This window comes from Phalaenopsis equestris, unplaced genomic scaffold, assembly GCF_001263595.1.
Source record: "Phalaenopsis equestris unplaced genomic scaffold, ASM126359v1 Scaffold000098, whole genome shotgun sequence".
Lineage (NCBI taxonomy): Eukaryota > Viridiplantae > Streptophyta > Magnoliopsida > Asparagales > Orchidaceae > Phalaenopsis > Phalaenopsis equestris.
Window position 1 is genome coordinate 1,113,037 of NW_018164540.1, and position 26,100 is coordinate 1,139,136.

A 26,100-nucleotide genomic window follows, 5' to 3' on the forward strand; every position below is an offset into this window, starting at 1 on the left:
GACAAACATCCCCCCCCCCCCCCCACTCACCTCTCTCCTTCGTGCTAACATAATGCGGGAAGTACCTCCCAATTCCCCTTCATATTAATTTTCTTCCCTATTCTACTCTCTTACTACTCTATTCCTATCCTATTCCATCCATTTCTATTCTAACTGCTATTATCTATAATATATATGTTGTTTGTTGTTTGGGTGCAGTTTTGATTGTTTACTGATTTCTGCCTTCGGGCGTTTTTCCCTTCCTAGGGTCATATTAAACGGGCGAGAAGGTGCTCCGATTGTAACTCATCGGAGGTGATGATTATCTCTATTTGTTCTTCTCTTTCTGCTACCGCCTAGTCCACCTGCAGCTCCTCTGCTCACAACCACCTTCCTCCAGCCCCTTCCAAACAGGCCACAACAACCTCAACTCCTAGATCTGTCGCACTTCCCTCCAATCCCTTCCAACGGGCTGCAATTACGTCCAACTCCTTCCAAAACTACCACACATCCCCACAGTCCCATTCCGTACTTTCTGCAGCCCTTCCCAACCTTTCTAGACACTGCCACAACTTCCACCGACCCTTCCAACTGTTGCAATACACCCCTCTCCAACCCTCCAGCTGTTGTCGAATCATCCCTAGCAGTCAACATGAATGCTGACCAGACAATATCCACTTCTACCGCTTCACTCTAGAGGGTCTTTTGTCTGTTTTGTGATGTTTTATTCTTATTTTGAGGAGTCATCGTTGTGACTTTTGAATTTCGGCAATAATATTTTATTTGTATTATTGTTTGGGTTAACTTCAATAAAACCAACAAACACTGAAATCCCCTCATCGAAAAAGAGAAGAGAAAGCTTATCTTGAAAAGATGAATGTTGTTTGCGTTGAATCTCTGAATTTTGATGAAAGAATAGTTGAAAGTTGATGAATGAGAAGGAAAACATCCGCAACATTCAAACCACAAACAATCTTTGCAAAAGAACACAGTGGAGAAAGCTCCACCACCTAGAAAGATTGATGTTGAGCAGCCCTCGAAATAACAGGGCCACAACAGGAGGAGGTGACCTCACTGGAAGGTAAAAATAACCCTTGAGAGAAACCATCATTGGAGTAGGGTTACAAAGAGGCTCTGAGGATACTTCGCATTTGGAAAATTCCTAAACAAAGATCAATGAAAGAGACCACATATAACCACAAACACTGGAGACAAATGATAATTTATCGCTAGAGATAAAGAATATTATGGCCCGACAAGGGCTGCCTTAGAAGCCAAAGGGGTTGTGAGTAGGTGAGAAGGCAATGCCGTGAGTAGTTGTTGGTGTCGAAAGATCCAAAAAAACTCAGCAAAACCCTGCACTTTTATAGCTCAAAATCCAATCAATGCACATGAGGCCTCGTGAAAACATTGTTTGAACATTGTATCGCAACTTCCTAGCCATAGGTAATAGACACAAAAAGGTAGAGCAGCACAGCAATTTAACGAGGAAAAAACTGCATGAAACCCAAGCAGCAATTGGTTTTGTAACCAACACATGGGGTTCCTTCACACAGGACCGCAGTAAGGACAAATTTGCAAGAGTGTACTTGTCATGTGTGGATGAAGACGTGCGAGACCTTACCAAGTTTCAGATTGTTGCTTACATCTCCAAGTTAGCAACAATCAATTATATTTTTTTTAGGAATTGCATCATCTTAAATTTGTTCCATTAAGGAGATTCATGATATATTTTTGTAAAAAGATGAATATCCCAACATTTGAGTAAGCCACTTCTATACTGCATATTGAGTCTTTTCAAATATTTAAATCAAATTATTTGGACATTTCATCCCCTAATTTCTTCAACATCATCTCATATTATAATTATGTCATCTACACAAACTATTGGAATTGTGATTTTACCATCCTTCAATCTTTTTATAAATAAAAAGTGATATTTAATACTTTGCTTGAGATATTGGAGGTACGACATGGCTTCTTCTAGCTTACCAAGAAATTCATATATATATATATATATACATATATATATATATATGAATTTTTTTGGTAAGCTAGAAGAAGCCATGTGGAACCTCCAATATCTCAAGCAAAGTATTAAATATCACTTTTTATTTATAAAAAGATTGAAGGAGGGCACGCCAACACGACTCGAACTTGACACACTCACACACACATACATACATATGTTATAGTATGTATCTGACGCGAGAGCGACCAGGAAATACTTTTTGGTACAGTACCACAAACTTCCACGAGTGAGGGTGACTTGGAATGGTCCAAGAGGGCCAATCAACCCATTCTTTATGCGGACTTTCCTCATATTGCAAGTGGGGTCCACTCCTATTTACCCTAAGGGTTGTTTTGTAGCCGGTTTTAAGCAGAATTTACATAGAATTTAAGCTAAATCCTGCCAAACAGCAAAAAAAAAAGACTATGTGAATCCCAAGCTCCCGACAATTCCAAAAATCGTCGAATAACGATAAATCCTGGATTTACTAAATCCTATGAATCGACACATTTATTAAATCTGAGACAAACGAAGAGGAAGAATGGCACGAATAGGCTTACCTTCCTCAACGGTTTTTGGTAGGGTAGAGTAAAAGAATGAGAAAGATGGGAGTTTCAGTGGTATCTGTAAGCCGCAATCTCGTCGTTGTCCTCCTAGCTAGCTACGATGGTGATTGTATCGCGAACGTTTGTTCCCAAAGTCGATGGTTTTGGGCAAAACCAGGAGGGGGAGCGACCTAAACGAAGGGTTTAAATTTATTTTTGTTTAAATTAATTTTAATAACTTATTTGATTAATAATTAATTTATACATTATCCAATTAATTATAATCAGATAAATTAAGTGTAATTATTTAATAGTTAATTAATGTATAAAGATATATTTAAAATTTTAAATCATTCAATAACATTTTATGCAACCATTTATTAAGCAATTAGTTTACACAATTATTAATTATTAATTAATTTAAATGCCTTATTTTATGTACTTTGAGGTTTTAGAGACTCATTTATATTTTTTTATTTTATATTTATCTTTGGATGTTTCATTTGATAAATCCTGTTAAATCCTTCTAAAGCTGACAAACAGTTTCTCAAGATTTACTTACTAACATACCAACTAGTTTTCAGAATTTAACCACAACAGGATTTGATAAATCCGAATTTACAGGATTTACAAAATCTTATTTAAACATAATTGTACTTTAAATCGGGACAAGACATTCCTCATAAGTCTATAAATATATTATTTTTTGTTTTATTAGTTTTTCGTCTCACATTTTTTGTCGGTAGCATTTCTCCCTTGCTAGAACTCTATTCGTGGACAAGTGGTGTCTAATTGTATCCTGCTCCAATGCAGTGACTCCCTCCCCATATTCCCGCGCTTACCCCCATCATCGCTCCTCTGACAGAGCTTTTGAAAGGACATAAGTTCTAGAAGATAGATGCACCTTAGGCCAGTTTCACCATGTCGAAGAAGAAAGTGATCTCGACACCAGTTTTGGCATTACCATACTTCAATAAGCTATTCAAGGTGGAGTGTGATGCACCCATTATGAGGATTGGAGTAGTACTAAGCCAGGGATGCCACCCCATAACATTCTTCAGTGAAAAGTTGAATGATTCCAAGAGGAAATATTGGACATACATCAAGGAGTTATATGTGGTTATGAGAGCTCATAATCACTAGTCACTACCTACCGACGGGTGAGTTCAACTTGCTCACGGATCATGAGGCTTTGAAAATATTGAAGTGCGAGAGCAAACTGAGGGCTGACACACATCTTGGGTAAAGTTCTCGGAGTCGTTTCAGTTCGTGCTTAAGCACAGGGTGAGAAGCCAGAACCGAGTAGCAGACGCATCGAGCCACCATCACTTGACGATCACTTTGATGCAGACTTGAGTTGTAGGTTTTGAAGTAGTGAAGGAGTTATACGAGATATACAAATACTTCAGAGGGATTTGGGAGCAGTGCCAGGAGAAGTCTACCGATCAGTACCACAGAGTTGATGGTTACCTGTTCTAACAAAATAAGTTGTGTATTCCTAGATACTTGTTGAGCGAGTCCAGTATTCAAGAAAGCCACAGTGGAGTACTTGCAGAACACTTTGATAGAGATAAGACTCGCGCTTGTGAAAGAGCACTTTATTTTGGCCCCGACTGACAAGGAATGTGAAGCGACGCGTCAGACAATGTCGAATTTGCCATGTGGCCAAAACAAGAGGACATAATGCAGAACTATACACCACATTACTAGCACCAGAGGCCCCGTGTGTGCATGTCAATATGAATTTTGTGGCAGGTCTCCCGAGAACACATCAAAGCAAGGATTTTATGATGGTTGTGGTAGATAGATTCTCAAAGATGACACATTTTGTACCCTGTCACTGGATACTGGATGCATCGCATGTTGCTAATTTATTCTTCATGGAAGTCGTGAGACTACATGGGATATCTAGAACCATCACTTCTACAGGGATGTCAAGTTCCTGAGTCACTTCTAGAGGACCCTATGGCTAGGCAATAAACTACGATTCAGTTTACCACCTCACTCACAAACGGACGATTAAACAAAGGTAGTGAAAAAGTGTCCAAGGAACTTTCCTGAGTTGCTTCATAAGAACGAATATTAAATAATGAGATTTGATTCTAGCTCAAGCCGAGTTTGCTTACAACAGATCCATAAGTCAGACCACAGGACGCACCCCATTTGAGACTGTGTCGATACGACTCATTCATCTTACTAAACTTGGTACCACTCCTGTCGACATCAAAGGTTGGGATATTGCATAACGAGTGCAAGAGATTCAGAAGCTACACAAAAAGGTGGGAAAGGTGATCTCAAAGCGGAATCACAAGCACGAAACATCGGCCAAAAAGACTAGGAAAAATGTAACTTTCAGGAAGAGGATATAGTGTGGATTTATCTGAAAAAAGAAAGGTTTCCAATGGGAGCATTCAAGAAACTCAAACCCAAATCAGATGGATCTTTCAGGATCCTCAAGAAGTTGAATTACAACGCCTATAAGATCAGCCTACCAGTGGCCTACAATATCTCAGCTACCCTCAACATGGCAAATTTGACTTCATTCTACAAGGAGCCAAAAGCTTCGAAAATGAAGTCGAAGCTCCCCTAAATCCGAGAGACTAACGTGGGACTCTCTAGAAGGGCTGAACTGGCTAGATCAGCCGAGCCGAGTCAACCAAGAGGAGAGCAAGGGTCGGCCAGTCCATGTTGACGGACTACGGTTGCCAACCAAGGGGAGGGGCCTCCTCCTTCTAATTCTCTACTCTATATATATGTATTTTCTTTGTGTTTGGGTTCAATTTTTAGTCTCAGATTTTTTGCGTTAACGCTTCACTTTTGCTAGGGTCCTAACCAAGAACTGGTGGTGTTGCGACTATATCCTGCACCAAGGCGATGTTTACCTTCCTTTTTCCTTTCCTCTCCCATCTGTTTGCATGTCGTCGCTCCTCCCCAGCGTCCCCCTTCTGATATGAATCTCTCTGTCCCGCAGTAATTTAACTTCCAGCCCCTCTATCTAGCAGTAACTCCACTTCCAGTCGCCCACCTGTTTAGTCGTAACTCCATTACACACCCCACTGCTCTACCGTTATCCCCATGACAAGCTTCTTTGTTGTCGTAAACCGACCATCAGCCTTTACCTTCCCAACAACAACCCTCATAACTTTAATCCTTAGCCCTTCCTGCGCCTGCCCAACATCCACCTTCCACCCTACACCACTTGACTCACCCATATAGGTTCAGTTTGTTGTCCACCCTTCATACAACCGTCCACAACTCCTTGCTTTAGGGAGATGGCACTACTACAGCTGCTTTTTACAAGCACTTGAAGCTAGTTGAAGAATAGGATTAACCAAAGCTATTTTAGTGATTGGGAAGACATTGAGCGATGGAGATTAAGAAACTCCAAGTTAACGTCATTCAAAGGCTTCCCTTGAAGGCAACCTTAGGCATAATATCATTGATTTTCAGCAAAGTATCATCTTGAGAGGGAAAAAATTGTTTTAGAACTTGAATGGTTACACTTATACCCATTGAGTAAAGGAGTATCCAAAGAAGATGCATTTTACAAACCTTGATCAAGTTAAGTATCTAAATGATATAGAAGGGTATGGACATAGTAATGCTCCCAAGTTTTTTAGAACTGTTTGACGACTCAAAACAATGTTATAAGGATTTCATAATGTGTTTTATTTAGAATATTCAATTGAGAAGGCAGTTTATTAAAAGGCAAGTTTTATAAACCAGCAAAATAGAAACTATGCCATATAGCTAAACAATATGAAGGCAAATAATTTAACCTTTTATAAGTATAGACATTTAGTTTTGCAACCATATACAAGTTCTTGGTGATTTAAGACATGCATTAAAAAAAATTTACCTTGGAAAACTCCTCATCGGGAATTTGCAGTTTCTTCTGGATGCGAACCTTCACTTCTGCCAGAGTTTCGCCGTCGTGAAGGACAAAGAAGAAAGGCTCGCCAAAATTCTGCACTTGCTGTTTAATTAAAGAAAAAAAAAAGGAAGAGATCTTTAGCTAATTATACGAACCCTGTTTGTCAGCAATACATACAAAAATGAAATTCAACTTGCCAAAGGCACTACAAATATGAAAACAAATAAACTGAGCTCCTGGTAGCCTGCTTGTAAAGCAACGGTTCACTTAAAAAAGAACAGGGCTAGAACTATGCGCCAGACTTTCCTTTTTTTAATGAAACAAATGCAGATATATTAAAGAAAAAAATAACTTAAAAATAAAATGATCAAAATGAAGAAACATTCATCATTCTTGAAGAGCATTATCAAATAGATGGACAAAATGCTACCCATTAATGCCTCTGCTGAAATATTCAGGTTAGAGAAATAATCTTCTCATGCGGCAGCATTCCAAATCCTATAGGAACACCTCCCTACCTCCCTCCCAATCCCAGGATGTTTAAGTCTCCTTTTCCCCCTTTTTTCTCATCCTTGGTGAACTATTGTTACACCTCTCATCTTCATTCCCATGCTCGTTCTCTTCCTTCATTCCAGTTAATGCTCTGCGCCTCTGCCTACAATTTCACCTTCCAACCCAAATCAATCTCTTTTGCTGTCATTTCTTCAACAAGCTCCTTCGCTTTTCCCTTCTTCTATCCTTCTCAGGATTCTGGTAGACACTCCTATTAGTTCATCTCACCATACCCCAAATAGGGGGCAAACAATCACTTCTATTGGGCCTTCAATCAAGATGTAATCCCACAACCTCATAAGCGTATTTCCATATATCATGGAAAACCTGCCCTTAACTTCCTTGATGAGAAATCACCTTTGTTAAATATCTTTGTTATTTTTATTTTAGGCAAATTCTCTCTGGATTATTCTAATGTGAAAATCATCCAAAGCTTTTTTTCGGATTTATAATTAGTTTGAACCTATTTTATTGAGCATGTGGACTCCAATCATAACATAATGTTATGCGTGGAGACTGATTATGTCAGGGAAATTAAAACCAATACCTGCATCCGGCACCCCTGAGCCTAGGTGCAGCGTCTAGGCACTCATAATGGGGCGCCCCAGCGCCTGTTTAGGCACTTCAGCACAAGTGTAGGGGCCTCGGTGTTACGCACATTCTTAGTTTCGACGGAAACTCGGCGCTCGAAAGTGGTGCCTAGGCGCCCGTAACAACTTTTTTGCACTTAGGAGTTTAAGTCTGTCTTTTGCTGAGAGAAAAAAAAGAGCAAATGCAGGCTAAAGATGGATTTCGTGAGCTCTCCTGCAAAAGAGATAAATGAGTATTCATGAGTTTCAGGATTGTAAAGATGCTCCAGCTATTTCTCCATTTGTCAGAGTTAATTTCTTGGTGTGGAGCGGCTCCGTTGTTTATTCTCGTTATCGGCTTCTTACACATTAAATCTTGATGTTTTTTGTGTTTTCTGCATGATATCGGAGTTAACCCAACCACAATATGAAAAAAATATTATTACTTAAAGTAAATAAATGGTTACAATCAAACACACTCAAAAGGAAAATCACAACAAACATGACACAAACTCACACTAAGGCGATCTCTGGGTAGTGAAGGTCAGCAAGGTGGTCGTGGAGAGGAGGTAGATATGGCTGTCGAAACGGCTCGTTCTTCGTGAAAATTACATGTTCAGCTCGTTAAGAAGCTTGTGTTTGATTTGTTCGCTAGATTAACGAGTCGAACTAGAACATTTTTTTGCACTCGATATATAAACGGGTCGAACACGAACAAAGATTTGTTCATTCGTGTTCGACTTAGTTTGACTCGAAATAATTAAGATTATATTTATATTAAAATGTTAGTTAAATGTAATTTAATATATTTTTATTGTACTTTTTAATTAATAATTTTACTTGATTATAAATCTGCGTAGTCTTGTAGTCAATTTATTTTTTTTTAAATACTACAAGGCTCCAAAAATTTATAATCAAGTAAAATTATTAATTAAAAAAAAAAAAAAAAATATATTAAATTAAAATATGAGCAGTAGAAATAATCTAACATTTTAATATTATTTAAATATTGCCCAAACCCTTAACATCCTACAGCGGCATGCTCTTTGCTCGCGAACAACTCGTGTTCGGCTCGCCAAGCAAATGAGTCGAACACAAACAATTTTTTTGTGTTCGAAATATAAACGAATGGAACAAGAACGATGATACTTTTTAACGAGTCAAACACGAGCAGTGATATTTTTTAACAAGTCGAACATGAACTGAGCTTAAGCTCGCTTGTGTTCGTCTCATTTACGCCCCTAGAGGTAGGTGACTGAAATGGGTTATGAGTAGTTGGGACAGCAAAAAGAGAGAGGCTAGGACAACAAAGTGCAATGAAGGGGAAGGGTTGTGGACTGCAGTACACCACAAGGAGTGTTGTCCGGTGCAGAAGCAGCAAGTGGGGACTGCAAGGACAGCAAAAAACGGTAGTTCAAGCGGCACCAAGTTGAAATGATTGTTGGAAAAAAAGAAAACATCAGATTTGCAGTTTCCCGGATGATGACAGCGAGGATCAGCGGCTGGGAGTGATGCGGTAAGGTTGAGAAAGGGTGGAGGCGGATGTGTGGAATGCCAAACATGGCAAAAATGCAGAAAAAATAAATAAATAAATAAATGTTGTCTTGAGTGGTTGTAGTAGGATAATCGGCAACAACGCGGGAGAGATGTGGAAGGGGATAGGAAAGATAATCACCACTTCGAAAAAGTGATACAACCGGAGCCTCATTCAAACCCTCGGATGGAGAAGCGAACGTCGAAGGTTGTGTTGAACAGAAATACGACAAAAACTCCCTTGCAGACCCTAATATAACTCATAATAAAGAAAGTACTGAAAAGGAATGAAGAATAATAAAAAAGAAAGCATAAGAAAGAAAACGATATCGTTTCAACTCGTCTCCCGCAATGGCAAATCCCATGATACTGTAGCAGTTGTAGTATCGCAAAAAATGTTTGTGCGGGAAGCTCCAGTGTCATTTTGTCACCTCGTAAGTGCGCTTCTGTTCACAATATTGCTTCGGATCTCATGAATCACTGTTACCCATGTTTTTGGTTTCCTCAAAACAAGGATATCAAAGTGAGATTTTCTAAAGATCTTTGGCTTGAGTGGGAGCAATAATCGACGAAGTGAGGTACAAGATGGAGAAGTTCAATGGTTTAAACTTTAATTTCTGAAAAATATAAATTGAAGATTTCTGATAAAAACAATGTATTTGCCACTCACAACAAACTTAACCCAAATCGCATTACGAAAAGCAAATATTATTACTTAAGAAAACAGAGATTACAATCAAAACTCAAAATGGAAAAGAAAATACACCACAACACAAGTCTCCGACTAGGGCGAAGATGCAAGAGAGAGCTTAATAGGAGTTGCAGGTGATATCGACATAGGTTAGAGTTGTTGTAGCGATTAAAAGAGGGTTGTGATGAGGTGAGCGATAAGAAAATAAAGAGAACGATGATTTAACTACACTTAAAGAAAGACGGGAGCAGGCAGGATCACCAGAAAGATGGTGGGGTTGGAGGGTGGATGGTGGCAAGCAGAGGATGGGAAGTAGGTGAAGAATTAAGGGAAGATATGCACGATCTCGAGATGAGTTACAGACAGAGCACCTTCTTGCCGTGGAATATAACCTAGATGAGAAAAAGGAGATGTCGACGACTGTCCTGACAGAAGCTCAACAAAACTAAACCTAAACAAAGCAAATGACATTTTTATAATAGCAGATAAGGACGGATTTAGACAACCTTAACCCAAATAATTGGGCAAGTCAACCACCCTTTGACTCCCTCCCAGAACAGGTCCAACTGTCCCAGTTCGACCAATCGCTAGTTAAGTAGAGCCCCCTATCAGTCTCCTGAGCTTGGGGAAACTTCGACCTCATTCGTCGAAGCATCTAGCTATACATTGATAGTGACAAAGTTACTGTAAGCTCCCAAGGCTAAAGGATCTTTTACTGTGATCCAAGGAGCACTTAAATCTCACTAGCGATTGCACCGTCCCCCAAGACACTTGAGAGTTTTTCCCTACTTGTGAGCACAGATTCATATAGATCCACCCGTCTGAGGATCCCCAACTAAGATGAGTTGGGTCTGCATGTCATGCATATATTGTTGAATCCTCTCAACGTAATCCAAGGTCAGCTAAACATGATCTAAAGTGAGGTAACTCGAACCTCCTTAAGTGGTGGTGACCGTGGCAGTATGACATCAACTGTGATGTCCTAAAATACTCTCTAACGTGACTGTCCCATGTCTTGAGTCAGTGCTCGCTCCTATCATTCCATATCATCACCAAAACTTGTCCCACATACCCTACTGGCAAAGGCATTTGTGATCTCGGGCACCGTCAAAGGAAGGACGATGTGCTTCCCCTCTTTGGTTAAAGAGTAGGTGTTTTTGAATCTGTCGTATAGAATCCTGTGGCCAAATTACCACAGTCTCCCCAACAAGCGGCGTCAAACATCCATGGTTACCACATCACACCTCACCTGATCCTGTAGTTGGCTTCCAATCGAAAACTCCAGTAGACATCTCCAGCCAATGCTAACAATATTCTTTCTCTTCAACCACGTCAAAGAATACAGTTGAGAATGTGTCTGAATCATGAGGCCCGATTTCTCCACCATCTGTGTAGATGTCATGTTCTTGTTGTTCCCTCCATCGATCATTAGACTGCGTACATTTCCGTTCACAATGCAACGGGCATAGAATATGCGGTGACAAAGCCACAGTGGATCACTCGTATCCTCGGCCTGTAGGACTTGTCGAACCACGGACATTTTACCTTCACACAACCGAAGGTAATACACCTACCCTCGTTCCTCAACTGCCTCCTCGTCGCTATCCTCCTCTACAACACCCTACTCGATGAAAGACAACTTGATGTCACGCAACTGGAGGCAATCTGCCCAAATCCAAGGCATCTAAAGCATTTTCGGGCAAGAACTATAGTAGGCGTGCTACTTTTTCTCGGGCCCTTCACTCGGGGTGGCTCTGTCCTTATATGAACCACTTTCCTCAACACCCTGAGGCGTGTTTCTGTTGGTTTCTCCAATTGTGGGTGGTTGTCTGATTGGTGGTGGTTGTCTTCTCAATTTCTATTATCTCTCCACTTTCAAGGCTAAGGTCTGAATATCTCCTAATGACCAACAAGGTTGCAGCTGCACAACGTTGCTTATAGCAAGCTTCAAAACACCCAAATGTCGAGCTATGGAATGCTCCTCTAGCACAAACTCATAAATTATTTGCAACTGATCAAACTGTGTTGTGAACTCCTCAGCTGATAAATCTCTCAGTTGAAGGTGGTGTAGTCTCAGAGATATATCCAGATGGCAATGAGAAATTAGATTTTTTTCTCTACATCGCCTTCATCATCTTCTCCCACTTAATAATCTTGTCATCATCCATCTATTTCTCTACCTCTGCAAGTTTTCCCCCACAAGGAAGCTCTCTTCATTAATTTGATGGTTGCAAGCTTCACCCTCTCATCTTTTGACACCTTTTTGTGCTCAAAGATCTTAACTGATTGTAGCCATTTGATGAAATCGTCAGAATCCATACCTCCATCGAACTCTGTAAGTCCACCTTTATTCTGAAGTCCTTGTGTCCTCCATAGGTGACCTCCATTCTCGACCTCCTCTAATGCTGAATGCCAAAGAGTCATGGTATGGCTTCTTCATCACTGAAATTCCACATATGGAAGGGGTGAAAATTCTCATCTCTTTCGACTCTGACTTTCTCTGTCCTGATCAAGGATAATTCCCTTGGGGTCCATCCTCCATGTACGTAAGCCTCTATTGAAGTCTACGGATCTATTGTTGCAACTCCTACCAGGTAGACTCAAGCATGTATCTCTTTACCGGGATAGATAGGGTTTACGGTTGGGATGTGAAAGAGGGTGTACGAAACTAATTGAAGGTGCATAGAAATTAATTTGGGATAGCTGATTTTGAAAATCAGCAAAAGTAAATTAGGGTTAGGTTAGAATTTGTTTTTGGCTTAGGAATAAAGAAGAAAAATTTTGGTAGGGGGGCTTAGGTAGGGGCGAATGCTAGGAAACTCTAGGATAAGACTAGAGTTAAACTAGCATTACCGAAAGATACCTGAGTTAACCCGAACCACATTATGGAAAACAAATATTATTACTCAAAAGTCAATTGGTAGGGGGCAATCTGGCTTGCATTGGAGGTGGGAGATGAGAGAGGACTTAGGAGAGGTTGGTGGATGGCGAAAAGCAGAGCATGGAAAGTATGTGAGGAATATGGGGAACATACACACCACTTCGGGACGAGTTACAACTGAAGCACATTCTCACTGTCAGACATAATCCTATAAGAGAAAAGGAGGGCGTTGGCGGCTATCCTTATAGAAACTCGACAAAAAGTAAACCTAAAGAAAGCAAATGACATATTTATAAGAGTAGATGTAAGGAGGACTAGAGAAACAACCATAACCCGATTAATAAGGCCGTTCAGCCCCCCTTGCCTCCCTCCCTGACAGTCTAGTCGTCTTCGTTGGAACAACCGCCAGTTCAGTAGAGCCCGCATTTGCCACTGGAAGCACCAAGAAGCCGAAATTGAAGACTATGAAAGAATAACAAGTTCACAATATAACACTAAATTTGATCCATCTTTCACTTTCATTATCTATTGTTTTGAATATCATGAATGAGAAAACTATAGTAGATCTCATAGATGCACTAACAAGCATGTATGAGACACTTTTATTGATGATTACATTAGGAAGGTATGTGTGTAATTTTGAAAACATAAATATGATGTGTTTGAGGTGTTTAAAAAGTGTTCGACTATAATTGAGAATGAGACAAACTAGAGATTGAAGTGCAAATCAGATAATGGCGTGAATCACATAATCAGAGGTTCAAAAATTATTGTGCTTCAAAAGGAATCAAACATGAATTCAATATATCAAGGACGTCACGAAGAAAGATTGTGATTGAGCGCATGAATAAAATAATCAAAGAGCCCGCCAAAAGTATGAGATTACTAGCAGGCTTGCTAAAATAATTATCAACAAAAATAATGAATACTGCAGTTTTTCTGATAAATCATGATTTGTCAGTACCTTTGAATAGAGACTTACCAAAAAAAAAACCTAGAGTGGAAAAGAGGTAAATCTATCTTACCTGAAAGCATTTGGTTATTCAACATATGTTCATATTGATGCAGAATTCAAGAGTAAGCTTGATTTAAAATCTTTCAAGTGTGCTTTTATTTGACTCAAATGAATTTTGGCACAAATTCTAGAACTATCAAAATCAAAATTACATTAGGAGTATGGATGCAACTTTTAATGAAATGGAGATGTAAAATAACAGAAATATAATTCAGGATTGTACATCAGTTACTTCTAAAAACCATTACAAATATGTTGAGATAGAAAATATCTGTGATTGAAAAGAAGAAAAAAGGAGAAATGTTCAATTGGATGAAACACATTAAGTTTCTCAGACATCCACTAATGAAGTTTGGACATCCAACAAAATGACAAGACCGATAGAGAGGTGTTCTCCTTCATTGTGCTATTTATTAATGATTGATGGTGGTAACCGAAGTGCTATAAAGATTCTACTCAATTAGAAGTCTCGAAGTGAGAGTTTTTCATAAATAATGAGATGCAATCTTTAATGTCAAATAAAAAACAGATGAAGAGAAAGAGCTATGCAACAAGTGAATTTACATGCTAAAAGAAAAGTTAGATGACATCAAAAGCTACAAGATTAGGCTTGTTTGGAAGCGGTTTCACAAAAGAAAAGAGTGGACTACTCAAAGATATTTTCTTCTGTAGTGAAGATGTCAAGTATCAGAATTATATTGAGATTGGTAGCATATGAAGATAAACATCTAGAACATATAAATGTGAAGATAGCTTTCCTACATGGAGACATAGAAGAGAAATTGTATATGGTGCAGCCACAAGAATATGAAGTTCTAGAAAAAAAAAATATAAGGTCTGTAGACTAAAGAAGTGAAATTATGGTTCGAAGCCCAAAGACTATGATATAGTTTATCTCAGACACTTGGTACATAAAGTGTCGAGTAGATCATTGTTGCTTCATTAAAAAATTTAATAAACGCTATGAAGCTTCTTTTGTATGTGGATGACATACTGATTACAAGAGCATATATGGAGAACATTAAAGACCTAAAGAAGCAATTATCAAGTGAGTTTGAAATGAAAGATTTAAAGCAACCAAGAAGATCCTCGATATAAGAATCAACAAGAACATGAGTGTGAGTACGATGAAGTTGTCTCAGGCGGTATATCTTGAGAACGTCCTATATAGGTTCAAAACTAGTGAGGCAAAACTAGTTTGTACCCCTTAGATAGTCACATCAAACTATCTAAGGAGCAATCACTTACGTTTTAAGTAGAGCAAGTACAGATGAAAAAAACCCCCCTATGCCTCAGCAGCTAGAAGTTTGATGTGTGAAAGTGGCGAGCAGGTGAATGAGTAATCCGAGTAAACATAATTCGGAGGCAGTGAAGTGGATTCTCATATACTTGAAAGGAATGGTCAACAAGACACTTTGTCTTAGAAGTGCATGAAATAATCTACAGAGATATATAGATTCATTTTTGATAGGAGATATTGATGGAAGAATAAATACAATTTATATCTTCATTTTAGGGAACATAATAGCGATGGGTTTTCAGGTTAAAGAAGATAATTGCAATGTCTATTACAGAAACTGAGTACATTGCTATCACTAAGACTAACAAGAAGATGATTTGGCTATAAGGCTTCATCGTAGAACTGCACAAGAGCAAGACATTGGAAAACATCATTAGTGACAGTATGAATGCTATTTATCGAGCAAAAAACGTCGTTTTTCATGCCAGCACAAAACACATTCAGCTAATGTATCATTTCATCTGTTCGCTCCTGAAAGATGGTCAATTATCTTTTGAATAAGATGCACAGCTCAGAATCTTGTAGATATATTGACTTAAGGCTATTACAATAGAGAAATTGAAGCTATATTTGGCTTCAGTTGAAGTTCAAGAAGGCTGAGACCAAAGTTGAGCCAACACTATAGTACATTACTATTAAAATAATACAGATCTAGAGAAGATAAATTGATTGCAATCAATCTCCAAGAGGGAGAATGTTATTTGTCGAGGTTGATTATGTCAAAGAAGTCAGAACCAACACCTACACCGACACCCCTGTATCTGAGTGCAGTGCCTAAGCATTGCAATTAGGGTCTCCTAGCGCCTGGTTGGGCACTCCAATGTCAGTGTAGGCGCCCTTGAGCCCAAAAACTTGGCACCCAGGTGCCTGTAACCGAATTTCGGGATTTAAGTCCTCACTTTTTGTTGCGGAAAAAAAAGTGACTGCATGTTGAATTTGGATTCCACAAATTCTCTTGTGCCAAAGAGAAAAGAGTTCAAGAGTTCCAGGATTGTAGAAAAGCTTGAGTGTAGTGTAATCTATGCTATTTCTCCTTTTTTTCATAATGAATTTTTTTGGTATGGTGTAGCTTCGTAATTTTTCCCCGTTCTTAGATGTTTTCACTTTAAATCATAGTATTTTTTATGTTCTTTGTGTTTCCATATTTATGCGCTTAGTTCAAAGTTTTGCTTCGAATCTCTTGAATTAGTGTTTCAACGATTTTCGATTTCCTCACAACACAAAATTAAACAATCAACATAATTAAACTATCCTCATAAACTCATCGTAGGCTTTTTCTCAATGTATTTACTATATTAGTGGCTTCTCAACATGTATAGTAAAATGGTCACCAAATTTAACTCTTTAGAGGAATCACCCATTACACTAGTATGGATATCATTTCCTCATATTAGGCTACATTAATTCAATCAATCCTCATTATAGCCCTTCGAATCAATATTTGGCCGAACCCTTACAAGTAGAAAATGCTACTATATGTTTCTCAAAACTTGTGGTGGCCCATGTATTAGTTGAGCTAGATTTTATTTCACTTCATAAAGGAAGTGTGAATTGACCCCTATATTTATGGGCATTAGCATAAATAGAATTTTAAGGCATTTCATCCTATTGCTCGTTCGGCATAATTTTTTTTATCATAATATTTCAATAAATGTTTCAAGCCACATCTAAAACTAAATAAATCGTTAAACATAAGAGGTATTAAAGCAGAACCAAACCAACCTACGATCAAGTTTACAATTAAAATGTGAGAACAATTTTTCCTATGAGTATCAAGGATCTTCCTCCTTTCCTGTCATACAATGATAGCATAATATCAGTGCCTAGCCTAAGAGGCAATTTAGTTTTTTATTATTTATTATTGTTTAGTATAAATAAACCCTAATATGTTTAGGGTAAGGGTAGCATGAGATTATTGTTGTGAGTTTTAGGGTTTGGGAGAAAATTTTTACCTCTCGAATTGTAAGAATTTGGAGAGATCGCCTACCACTCGAATTGTAGGAGCTTATTTTTGTATCTGTCATGAGTATTTGATGATGCTGCAATAAAATATATGTTGCCCTAATATTTGCAAGAAATATGTGGCGGATCGTATCACATAGTTTTTTCTTTAGCCATGCATCTTTTATATGATTTAGATCCCCACTAACAACAACATATCCCATAACGTCTCAGAGTTATGAACACAATGCTAATTGTGGTGCTTTTCAGTCGTATGTCACGTATGAGAATACTTGTTATTGATTCGCTAGTGGAAGAAAGGTTTCAGTTTCTAATTATTAGGTTAGTCAAAAATAAATGATAATAACAATATATTGTCATTCCTCTATCTTCACCAGAGTTCATGCCACCTATAATTTTCGAGTATCTAATAATTTAGTTGTTCAGGCTTTCACTTTGTCATTTTCCTTTCTCATGTTATTTTTCTTTTTCTCTAACAATTCTAGCTAATAACCCATATGCATATAATTTTTTCTCATAATATTTAGGTTTAAAAAAAAGTTCGGTGAAATGATGTACTCTCATGCTTATCAGCAGGAAAGGTAAGGATCAATAGGTATTTACCAATTGCAAATCATAGTTATTAAATTTCAATAACGAGATAGAAGTTGTTAAACATTACTAAATAATTTCTAAAAGATAGATACAAAGAAGGAACTTCTGCCATATTCTTTATGCTCTTTTATCAGCAGAAATATCAATTCAAGAAAATAAAGGAATCAGATTTCTCTTCAACAGCATTCATTACGTTTCTACAAAGCTTCGAACAGATCCTTACCATCTGATTTTGATTTTGATCTTTCATGAAATGGTAAACATGAATCAAACGATCCTGTGGTCCAAGACTTTTCTCTTCCTCTGGTATCTGCACAACAGGCAGAAGCTTATTACATAATCAATGTGATGTACAGAACATACAAGCAAAAATCAAATGCATATAAATAAAAATGACAGTTCAAATGAAAAAAAATAAACCAACCATATCAGGCTTACCTCTTCAGCACGTAGAGTCCAGTACTGATCATTTATGTTTTCTATCTTTTCATTAGGTGGAAAGATCTGCAGCAAGAACAAAGAATTCCAAGAAGAGATAAATGGTGTCACAAAATAGAACAGTTGACAGTAGAATTAAGTCGCAGCAAATTTAAAAATGCTATTGATTGTGATATCTCAAAATATTATAATGCACATCCATCTCAAATCATAATCAGGAACTGGTAATATCAACAATATACTTCCCAACATTATACCATACATTACGCATGATAATATGCAATAACAGTGAGCTTTGCTCAGCTGCAATTACATGGTGCAGGTAACAAACGGTGTGGATGACAAGAGTTAGGTGTTCACAACAAGTTATCCTCCTGCAAAAAGAGCCCAGGTGACTAAGGAGGCAAAGAAGTTTAGATAGGTAAAACAGCGAAGGCGGCGGAATAGATGTTCCACAAAAGGAGGCATGGCTCTCAAATTCTTTATGAATTAGAGAGCTGAAATATGTCCACAATGGGTAGAAACATGGCCCATAGATTGATACTAGACCAATAGTGAACTTCAAAGACCAGTTGATTTTATTTCATACTAAGATAATGACCATGGAGACCACAATTTCTTTTTTTATGGGACAAGGCTGAAGAATAGAGGCTTGAGCTGAGAATCAAGGGAGAAACACACCAAACCCCTGGATGTAGAGGACAAGGCAATGCAAGGTCAGTTAGTGGAGATGGAGTTTGTGTTATAGTAGGTCAATGCAATGTGGAAACTAATTCCTCAAAAATAGTGGAGGATTTCAAGAAACCTATCACTGCAAGATCCAAGATAGTGCTCAAAAGGCCCCTCGCAAGATAGTCAAGTCGGAAATGAAATGATCAGAGATGCAATGCCTTGAGGAAGGGTTCATCAAAGACCTCCTTAGGAGAATATACTTGATGCAGCAAAGGACCAAGGCTAACAATGAAGAGCTTATTGTAAACCAAACGTTTAGGGACTCTTCTAAAAATAAACTGAAAAGACAATTATGATTAATGCAATCCAAATGTTTCCATAATCTTCTTCGAACTAAGAGCAAGCGAGCAAAAATTATCTCAGATAAAGTTTACGGTGCAGACATTATATAATTGCTTTGGGAATTGTTTTTACGTAATAAGAGTTCTATGATGTCCCACGTTTCATATATGCCAAATGGTCATTACTAATGAAAGATCTCTGTTTCGCTCAACTTCTGTGTGTATTATTTTCTACTTTATGAACTTAGCACTAACTCTTATGATTCTATCTTACTGGAGAAAAAATTTTCTGCAGTGTTTATGAACATGTCAATTCAAGATTTTTTTAGAGCAAAATTATTTTGTTCAAGCTTTAAGAAATATTGTTAACTTTAAGGTGCCCTGCAGACTGATCTTTGACCAATTTGACTGGCAATGAGAAATTTCCCCGTTAAGTGAGAAAATGGAGTTTTTCTAATGATCTATGTTGGAAAGCTGATTTGATGAACATCATGGAAAAACCAAAATTGTCAAATTCTGATACTTGGTCACCAAGCAAAACTGTGATTCTCAATAACAAACCGTGCAAATTGGTATATTCATTAAATATTACAAAAAGTATATTGAACTCTTGATCTATTGGAAAGACAAATCAAAGAAAAAATAATGGTCAATCTGTCAAAATGTTTGGACATCTGGTCCAACTAATTTGAATTTTAAAAAATATGAAAGAGACCCTTTAGCCTTGAAGGATTCATCTTATGCCCCGGTTAGAAAGTTTTACTGGAAACCATTCCAATCATAACAACAAGGGAAAATACCCCTACATCTCCTCATTCCAATGTGATAATGATTAGAAGTTAAGCCATAAGACTTTATACATAGTTTACTGGTTTTTAGGTCATAGCTTGACCAAGCTCACAGAATATTAGCCAAGCCTATTATACATGATGCAGAAGATTAGAGAACATTACCAAAGAAAATTTAGCCAATTCCAAGATGTCAGCTAGAGATGCTATTCTATGACTTTCCCTCGTGATGAAAGGAGCCAAGAGAGAGAAATCTATCAAAGATTTTTTGCCCACCTTAATTGTCTGTGAGCACGTTACTCAAAAACTTGAACCAGTAACGAAAAAGGTTAGGGACACATGACATACCCCAATATGTTAGAGCATTACTCCAGTACCTAAGTGATACCAGAGTTAACCAAATCACAACAAAAAAAAATTATTATTACTGAAATTCAACAACGGTTACAACCAATATTTTTGAAAAAAGGAAATAAATGACAACCGACGCAGACAACAGAGGGAAAACACTAAAGGATGCAGCACATAAATCCTAATTTGGGCGAGGGCGCAAGAAGGAGAGGAAGGGGCGGTTAGGACAACCGAAGAAAGGTGGAGTCGTTGGGTGGGGTAGGAATGTTGAGGATTACAAAAGGGAGAAAACAGGAAGGGGAGTCTTGGCTGTAGGTTACGGCAAGGAGAGACAGAAAGGGAAGGCTAGTCGTAGGTTACGAAAGGGTGGTTGTAGGTAACTTGAGGATGGTTGTAGGTTATAGCAGGGATGTTAATCTGAGGATGATCTAGGTTACTTGAGGATGATCTAGGTTACAGAGTTTTTCTAATGATCTATTAGTAATATGGTGCAACTGCAATCATATTACTCTCTACTCGAAGTACGGAACTTAGCATTGAAGGTGGAGAAGTAACGTCACTAGGAGATCGCCACAACATACAGATAGTTCAACTCCAAGATTGGGCAACTAGTTTATACCTAGTAGAGTACCCCCCTTCCTTGTTGGAGGTGACATCCTGTGTCTCCTTCCGTCGTCAGTTCTTAGATCGGTAATATTTATATCTCAATTGGTTGTCAAAGCAGAAAACTCTTATATCATGTATCTTTTATTTTATTAGTGCATCTCTCCTTTGTGTTGATTATTTCTTTTTCCTTGAATTATTTTCTTGGTTGTTATTGATGAATCTTCTCCAACCTCCCTTCTTCGATATAAGGAATAGGAAGGGAATGATATGTGAGATTGATGACTTTTGGAGGACAATAAGCCATTTGGCAGCTGTCCCAACAAAATACAGCGAATTGGACCTCAAAATGGTGATGTTCAGATGGCGAGGAGGTCTGTCACCTATTCCTGTATATGCTACAAACACATCACTTTCAAAAGGAAGATGTTACAACACTCCTCGTGTTGTGATATATATATAATAATAGAACAATCAACGACGAAGCGAAAAATAAATAGAAAATTCACACCATAAAACAGTAACACAGCGGAACACACAGATTTACGTGGTTCGGCAAATTGCCTACGTGGATTAGAGGATTTTACTACTTGAGAAATTTACACCAATCAATCATTTTGACTTACAAGAGGGATATCTCACTTCTTTGCTTTCTCTTCTTCTCTTTCTACACCGAGATACACCAAAGAAGAAAAACTTATAAGAGAAATAAACCAAATTCCTCTTCTGTCACAAGCCACCAAGAAAAAATCAAGGGAGAACAATCTTCTTCTTCTTCTTTCTTCTTCCTTCTTCCTTCTTCCTTCTGCCACAAGGAACTATTCCTTGCCCTTTTCTTCCTCTATCCCGAGGAAGCATAACTGCCAAAGAAGAACAGAAAAAAGGCGTGTAAAACCTGAAGGAGAGACGCTCCTTTTATCGCAAATAAGAGGCGGGAACGGTTCGCGAACAGCAGGGAGAGGGAGAGGTTTGCGTTTGACGATCGGGAGCGGGAGATGTCGTGACGTTTCGCGACAGAGGAGCGGGAGCGGGAAGGCAGGATCGGTCGGACCGGGCTCCATCTTAACAAATCTCTCACTTGGAGACCGATACACATACTACAACATCTTCTTCCTCAAATTGATATCCTTCAATGGCGGCGTCGCCCTTTTCTTCAAACATTTATCCCCAACCTCTGCAACTCAAAGCCTCTTGTCTTTACAACAGAAGACCAACTAAAGCTGCGCACAACTTCAATTTCTCAACACCCTCGGTCAACATATCAGTAGGATCAACATAGCCTTACACCTTCAAACTATTCCTGTGTTACTCATGTATCTACTTGCAACTCCCACTGCATGGGTAATATCTTCTCTGTTGAAACTCTTTTTCAACAAGTCTAGTCTTGTATCTCTTACTGTCATCAAGCTCATTATTCACCTGATACACTCACTAGTTGTGTAATACATTCTTCCCCGGTGGAAGTTCTGTCAGCTCCTACTTGCTCGAATTTTCATTTTGCAAGATTTCTTCATAGCTCAGTGTTTCTCCAGCATCTGTCTGTGGAACAATAGGAATGGGTGCCCCGGACCCACTCTTCTCTTCACTTCCATCACTGTCTTGCATTGTGGCCTCTCGTGGATTAATTCCTACCCCATTCAAAGCTTCTCTATTTGTCAGATATACTTTCCCAAAGTCACCTGCAACATAATTTCATATCAATTCCCGATGGAATGTTGTATGGAAAGAAGCCCCTGAATCCAATATTCAGTTATCAACAAAACTATGAATTGTCAACAGTAGTGCATCATATACTTCTTCAGATACCACATTTGCTCTATCATTTGTCATCTTCTTGGGATTCCTACAGTTCCTCTATATGTGGTCAGTCTTGCCTTCCAGCAGGTTCTTTGTTCACCAGACTTTGATTTTGATCTCCCTCTATTTGAGTTTTTGTCTTGCGCACCTCCTTAGCCAAAATCAAATCACGAATATCATCATATTTCAGGTTTAGATTTACCTGCAAAACTGCTAACTGACATTCTCATGGCTTCCTAACTATTTGACAATGATGTCAACAATATCAGCGCACGTATCTCATCATCAAAATCAATTTCAACAGACGACAATTGATTTGTGATAGTATTGAAATCATTTAGGTGTTGAGCAATTGACACACATTTCGCCATATTCAAGTTGAATAACTTCTTCATCAAGTACAACTTGTTATTCGCCGATGGCTTTTCATACATATCTGATAAGGCTGTCAGGAGATCTACAGTCGTCTTTTATTTGACGACGTTGTGTGCAACAGACCTCGATAGGGCCAATCGAATAACCCACAGAACTTGTCGATCCAACAAATTTCATTCAGCTTCATCTATCATTTCATTTCTTTTCCCCAATAACATAAGATGAGGTTTCTTCTCATAGACGTGGTCCTCTATCTACATTCTTCAATGACCAAAATCTGTGTCATTAAATTTCCCGATCCCTAAAACCTCCACTCCATCTGCAGTCATCGTCTTCACTCATATCTGAAACAACGGGCTTTGATACCAGTTGTTGTGGTATATATATGAACGATAGATGAAAAAACAAAAAATAGAACGAGAAAATTCACACCAGAAAACGGTAACACAGCAGAACACACAAATTTACGTGTTTCGGCAAATTGATTACGTTCACGAAGTTACAGAGGATTTTACTACTTGAAGAGCTCACACCAGTAGATCGTTTTGAATTACAAGAGAGATCTCTCACTTCCTTGCTCTCTCTTCTTCTCTTTCTACACCGAGATACACTGAAGAAGATAAGATTACAAGAGAAATAAATCAAATTTCTCTTCTGTCACAAGCCACCAAGAAGAAGCCAAGAGAGAACAATCTTCTTCTTTCTTCTTCCTTCTTCCTTCTTCCTTCTTCCTTCTGTCGCAAGGAACTACTCCTTGGCCTTCTTTTCCTATATCCCGGGGAAGTAGAACTGTTGAAGAAGAACACAAAAAAGGCCGTGTAAAATCTGAAGGAGAGCCGCTCCTTTTATTGCAAAGAAGAGGCGGGAGCGGTTTGTAAAATTTGGCAATAGGGAGCGGGAGATGTTGCAACGTTTCGCGATAGAGCAGCGGAAGCGGGAAGGCAGGATCGAAGGACCGGGCTCCATCTCAACACCTCGGTGTAGAAAACAAAGAATACAACATCTTAAATACCAAAATAAAAGTTGTCTCAAAACAACCAAATATAGTGTATAAATAACATCCTACAAAAATAACTCTAATTAGAAATAAAGAAATATGAAAAACCATAAAAGAAAACTGTTGGCCGCTTCTCACAATAATGGAATTTTTTGTGATCTCATGATCCCACATAATTGTGGGATTCTCCAGCACCCACATCACTTCTACGGGGATTTTCAAGTGTGATGGAAGATTAATGGAGTCTTAGAACTCTTACGGGAATGTATCAAACCCACAGAATGATTCAACGGCTGAATAGAACTTCTTAATGAAAAGAAAGCAACATAAAAATATGGAATATAGCACAACTGAGCTCCTATTCTCAATCATGATCCCAATTGAATCCCAACAGAGGTAGTTAATCCTAGCATAATCCTGATGCAAAGGCTGAATGCCCAAATTAAAGTTGATGCAAGTAATGGAGTGGTGAGTATAGAACTTCTACACTAGTTCTCAAAAAGGGCAATAAGAACTTTGTTTGATAGCAACGGTCCTCTAACCCAGCCACCTATCACCTTAGTGATGCCTGCCATCCAACCGCCAACCAACCTACCAGCCTCCTGCTACCCAGCTGCCATCTCCTTGCCCTCCTCCCCTGTAGCCCTGTCGCTTTTTTCTGCAGTCCACTTTGTTGCCCCCCTTTCAGAACTCCATGTCCCCTGCTGCTGCCTCCGAAACCTGCGCTCACTTTGATGTCAACCCCAAACAGTAACTATCGTTGTCTTATTGTTTTCATTCCACAGTCCAGCCGCCCAGGATTGCTGCCATCCCCAAACTGAAACCCCACCAAACCTGTGCTGCTGCTATTACCATCTACGAACACCCCTACCACTATTCCGGCCCCTTACCACGCCGTCCACTCCACGCAGCCAACCACCACCACCCCTAAATCAACCCCTTTTAGGGCCATCTGTGTTTTTGTATCTTATTTTCCCTTTCAAATGTATTTGGTTGTAATCACATATTTGCTTTCCATAATAATATCTACCTTCTATTGTTGTTTATTGACGTTGGGGTTAGCTCTGATATCATTCATGCAAAATCTATAACAAAAAACTTGAATCTAGCCAAAATAGGATGTAGCAACCTGGCATTCGTAGGACTCATAATGACACGACTATGAGCAAAATAAAATTTGTAACCCCAATAAGGAACTCTTGGACTAGCATTAGAGATCATCATGAAGGACTTTGTAATGGACAACATTGATGGGATATAGAAGTAAATTTTCAAATGCTAATGATGAGTTGCACGCTACGTGAATGGAGCAATTAGTGTCATTGGGGTCGTCGTTGAGCTAATGCTCCACTTCTCACAAGTAATAAGAGGTGGTTGCACAAACATCCTCTAGTGGTTTAATACTAGATCCATGACAACGTAGGTAGAATACATATTCCAACAAAGCTATAGCCTGAAGGCCTTGATTGGGGTAACTCATACAAAAAATTGAGGATCTCAGCCTAAAATATTCATAAAATGGACAATCCAAGATGGATGTGTCGATAAATTTTTTTCATTCAAAATTTTTACTGCTGGGAGATGAGGTGTAAGCTTGACATTCAAACAAAGAAGTGTCCACAAATGGTGGGAGGGATTGGGACGTACCTTCGTTGCAGTTGTTACAATTGTTTGTCATTAAGTAAATACATCGTGACATTCATTTGGTCAATAAAGAATGGGACGATGTTCCATAAATGACGTTGAAGTATTGTGTTGTAGAATATTTATGATGGATGAGATAAATTTGAACTAAAGGGTTAAATAAAGATACAAAACACGCAGGTAAATAGAGTACAAAGCACATAAAAGACAAATGTTTTATTTGGAAAACCTAAAAATGAAAAAATAATGGTAAAAAGGGAAGGTTATGATGATCTGTCTTTCTCATAATTAGGAAGGCAAGTTTATAAAGTAAATTTTTCGCCAGGACTCTCTTAAAATGGTGACTAAAAGTGTTGATGCTAAAAATTGATGATAGGAGTCAATCAACGATGAGCAACAATTAGCATTGGTGCTAGTAAACAATATAAACTGAGCAAGGATGGCGTTGCAATATGTCCACTAATGGACATCAAAATTTGAGTGTTAGAGGACAACGGGGGCCAACATCAATCTCTATCTAATATTGAACTCTAAACGATGCAAAACATAATAATTCAAAGGTAAAAAGATGATCCATGCAATCATACT

General features: G+C 38.4%; 1 protein-coding gene across 1 annotated transcript in view; it reads right to left on the reverse strand.

Moving 5' to 3' along the window:
- The window catches only part of LOC110020471 (ubiquitin carboxyl-terminal hydrolase 12-like), a 68,933-nt gene that overhangs the window by 7,548 nt on the left and 35,285 nt on the right, over window positions 1-26,100 (reverse strand). The window contains exons 27-29 of the mRNA XM_020718585.1: window positions 17,945-18,010; window positions 17,730-17,816; window positions 6,395-6,511 (exon numbers count right to left, since the gene is read on the reverse strand). Coding sequence (XP_020574244.1) covers window positions 6,395-6,511; window positions 17,730-17,816; window positions 17,945-18,010 — 270 coding nt within the window. The remainder of the gene's footprint in view (window positions 1-6,394; window positions 6,512-17,729; window positions 17,817-17,944; window positions 18,011-26,100) is intronic.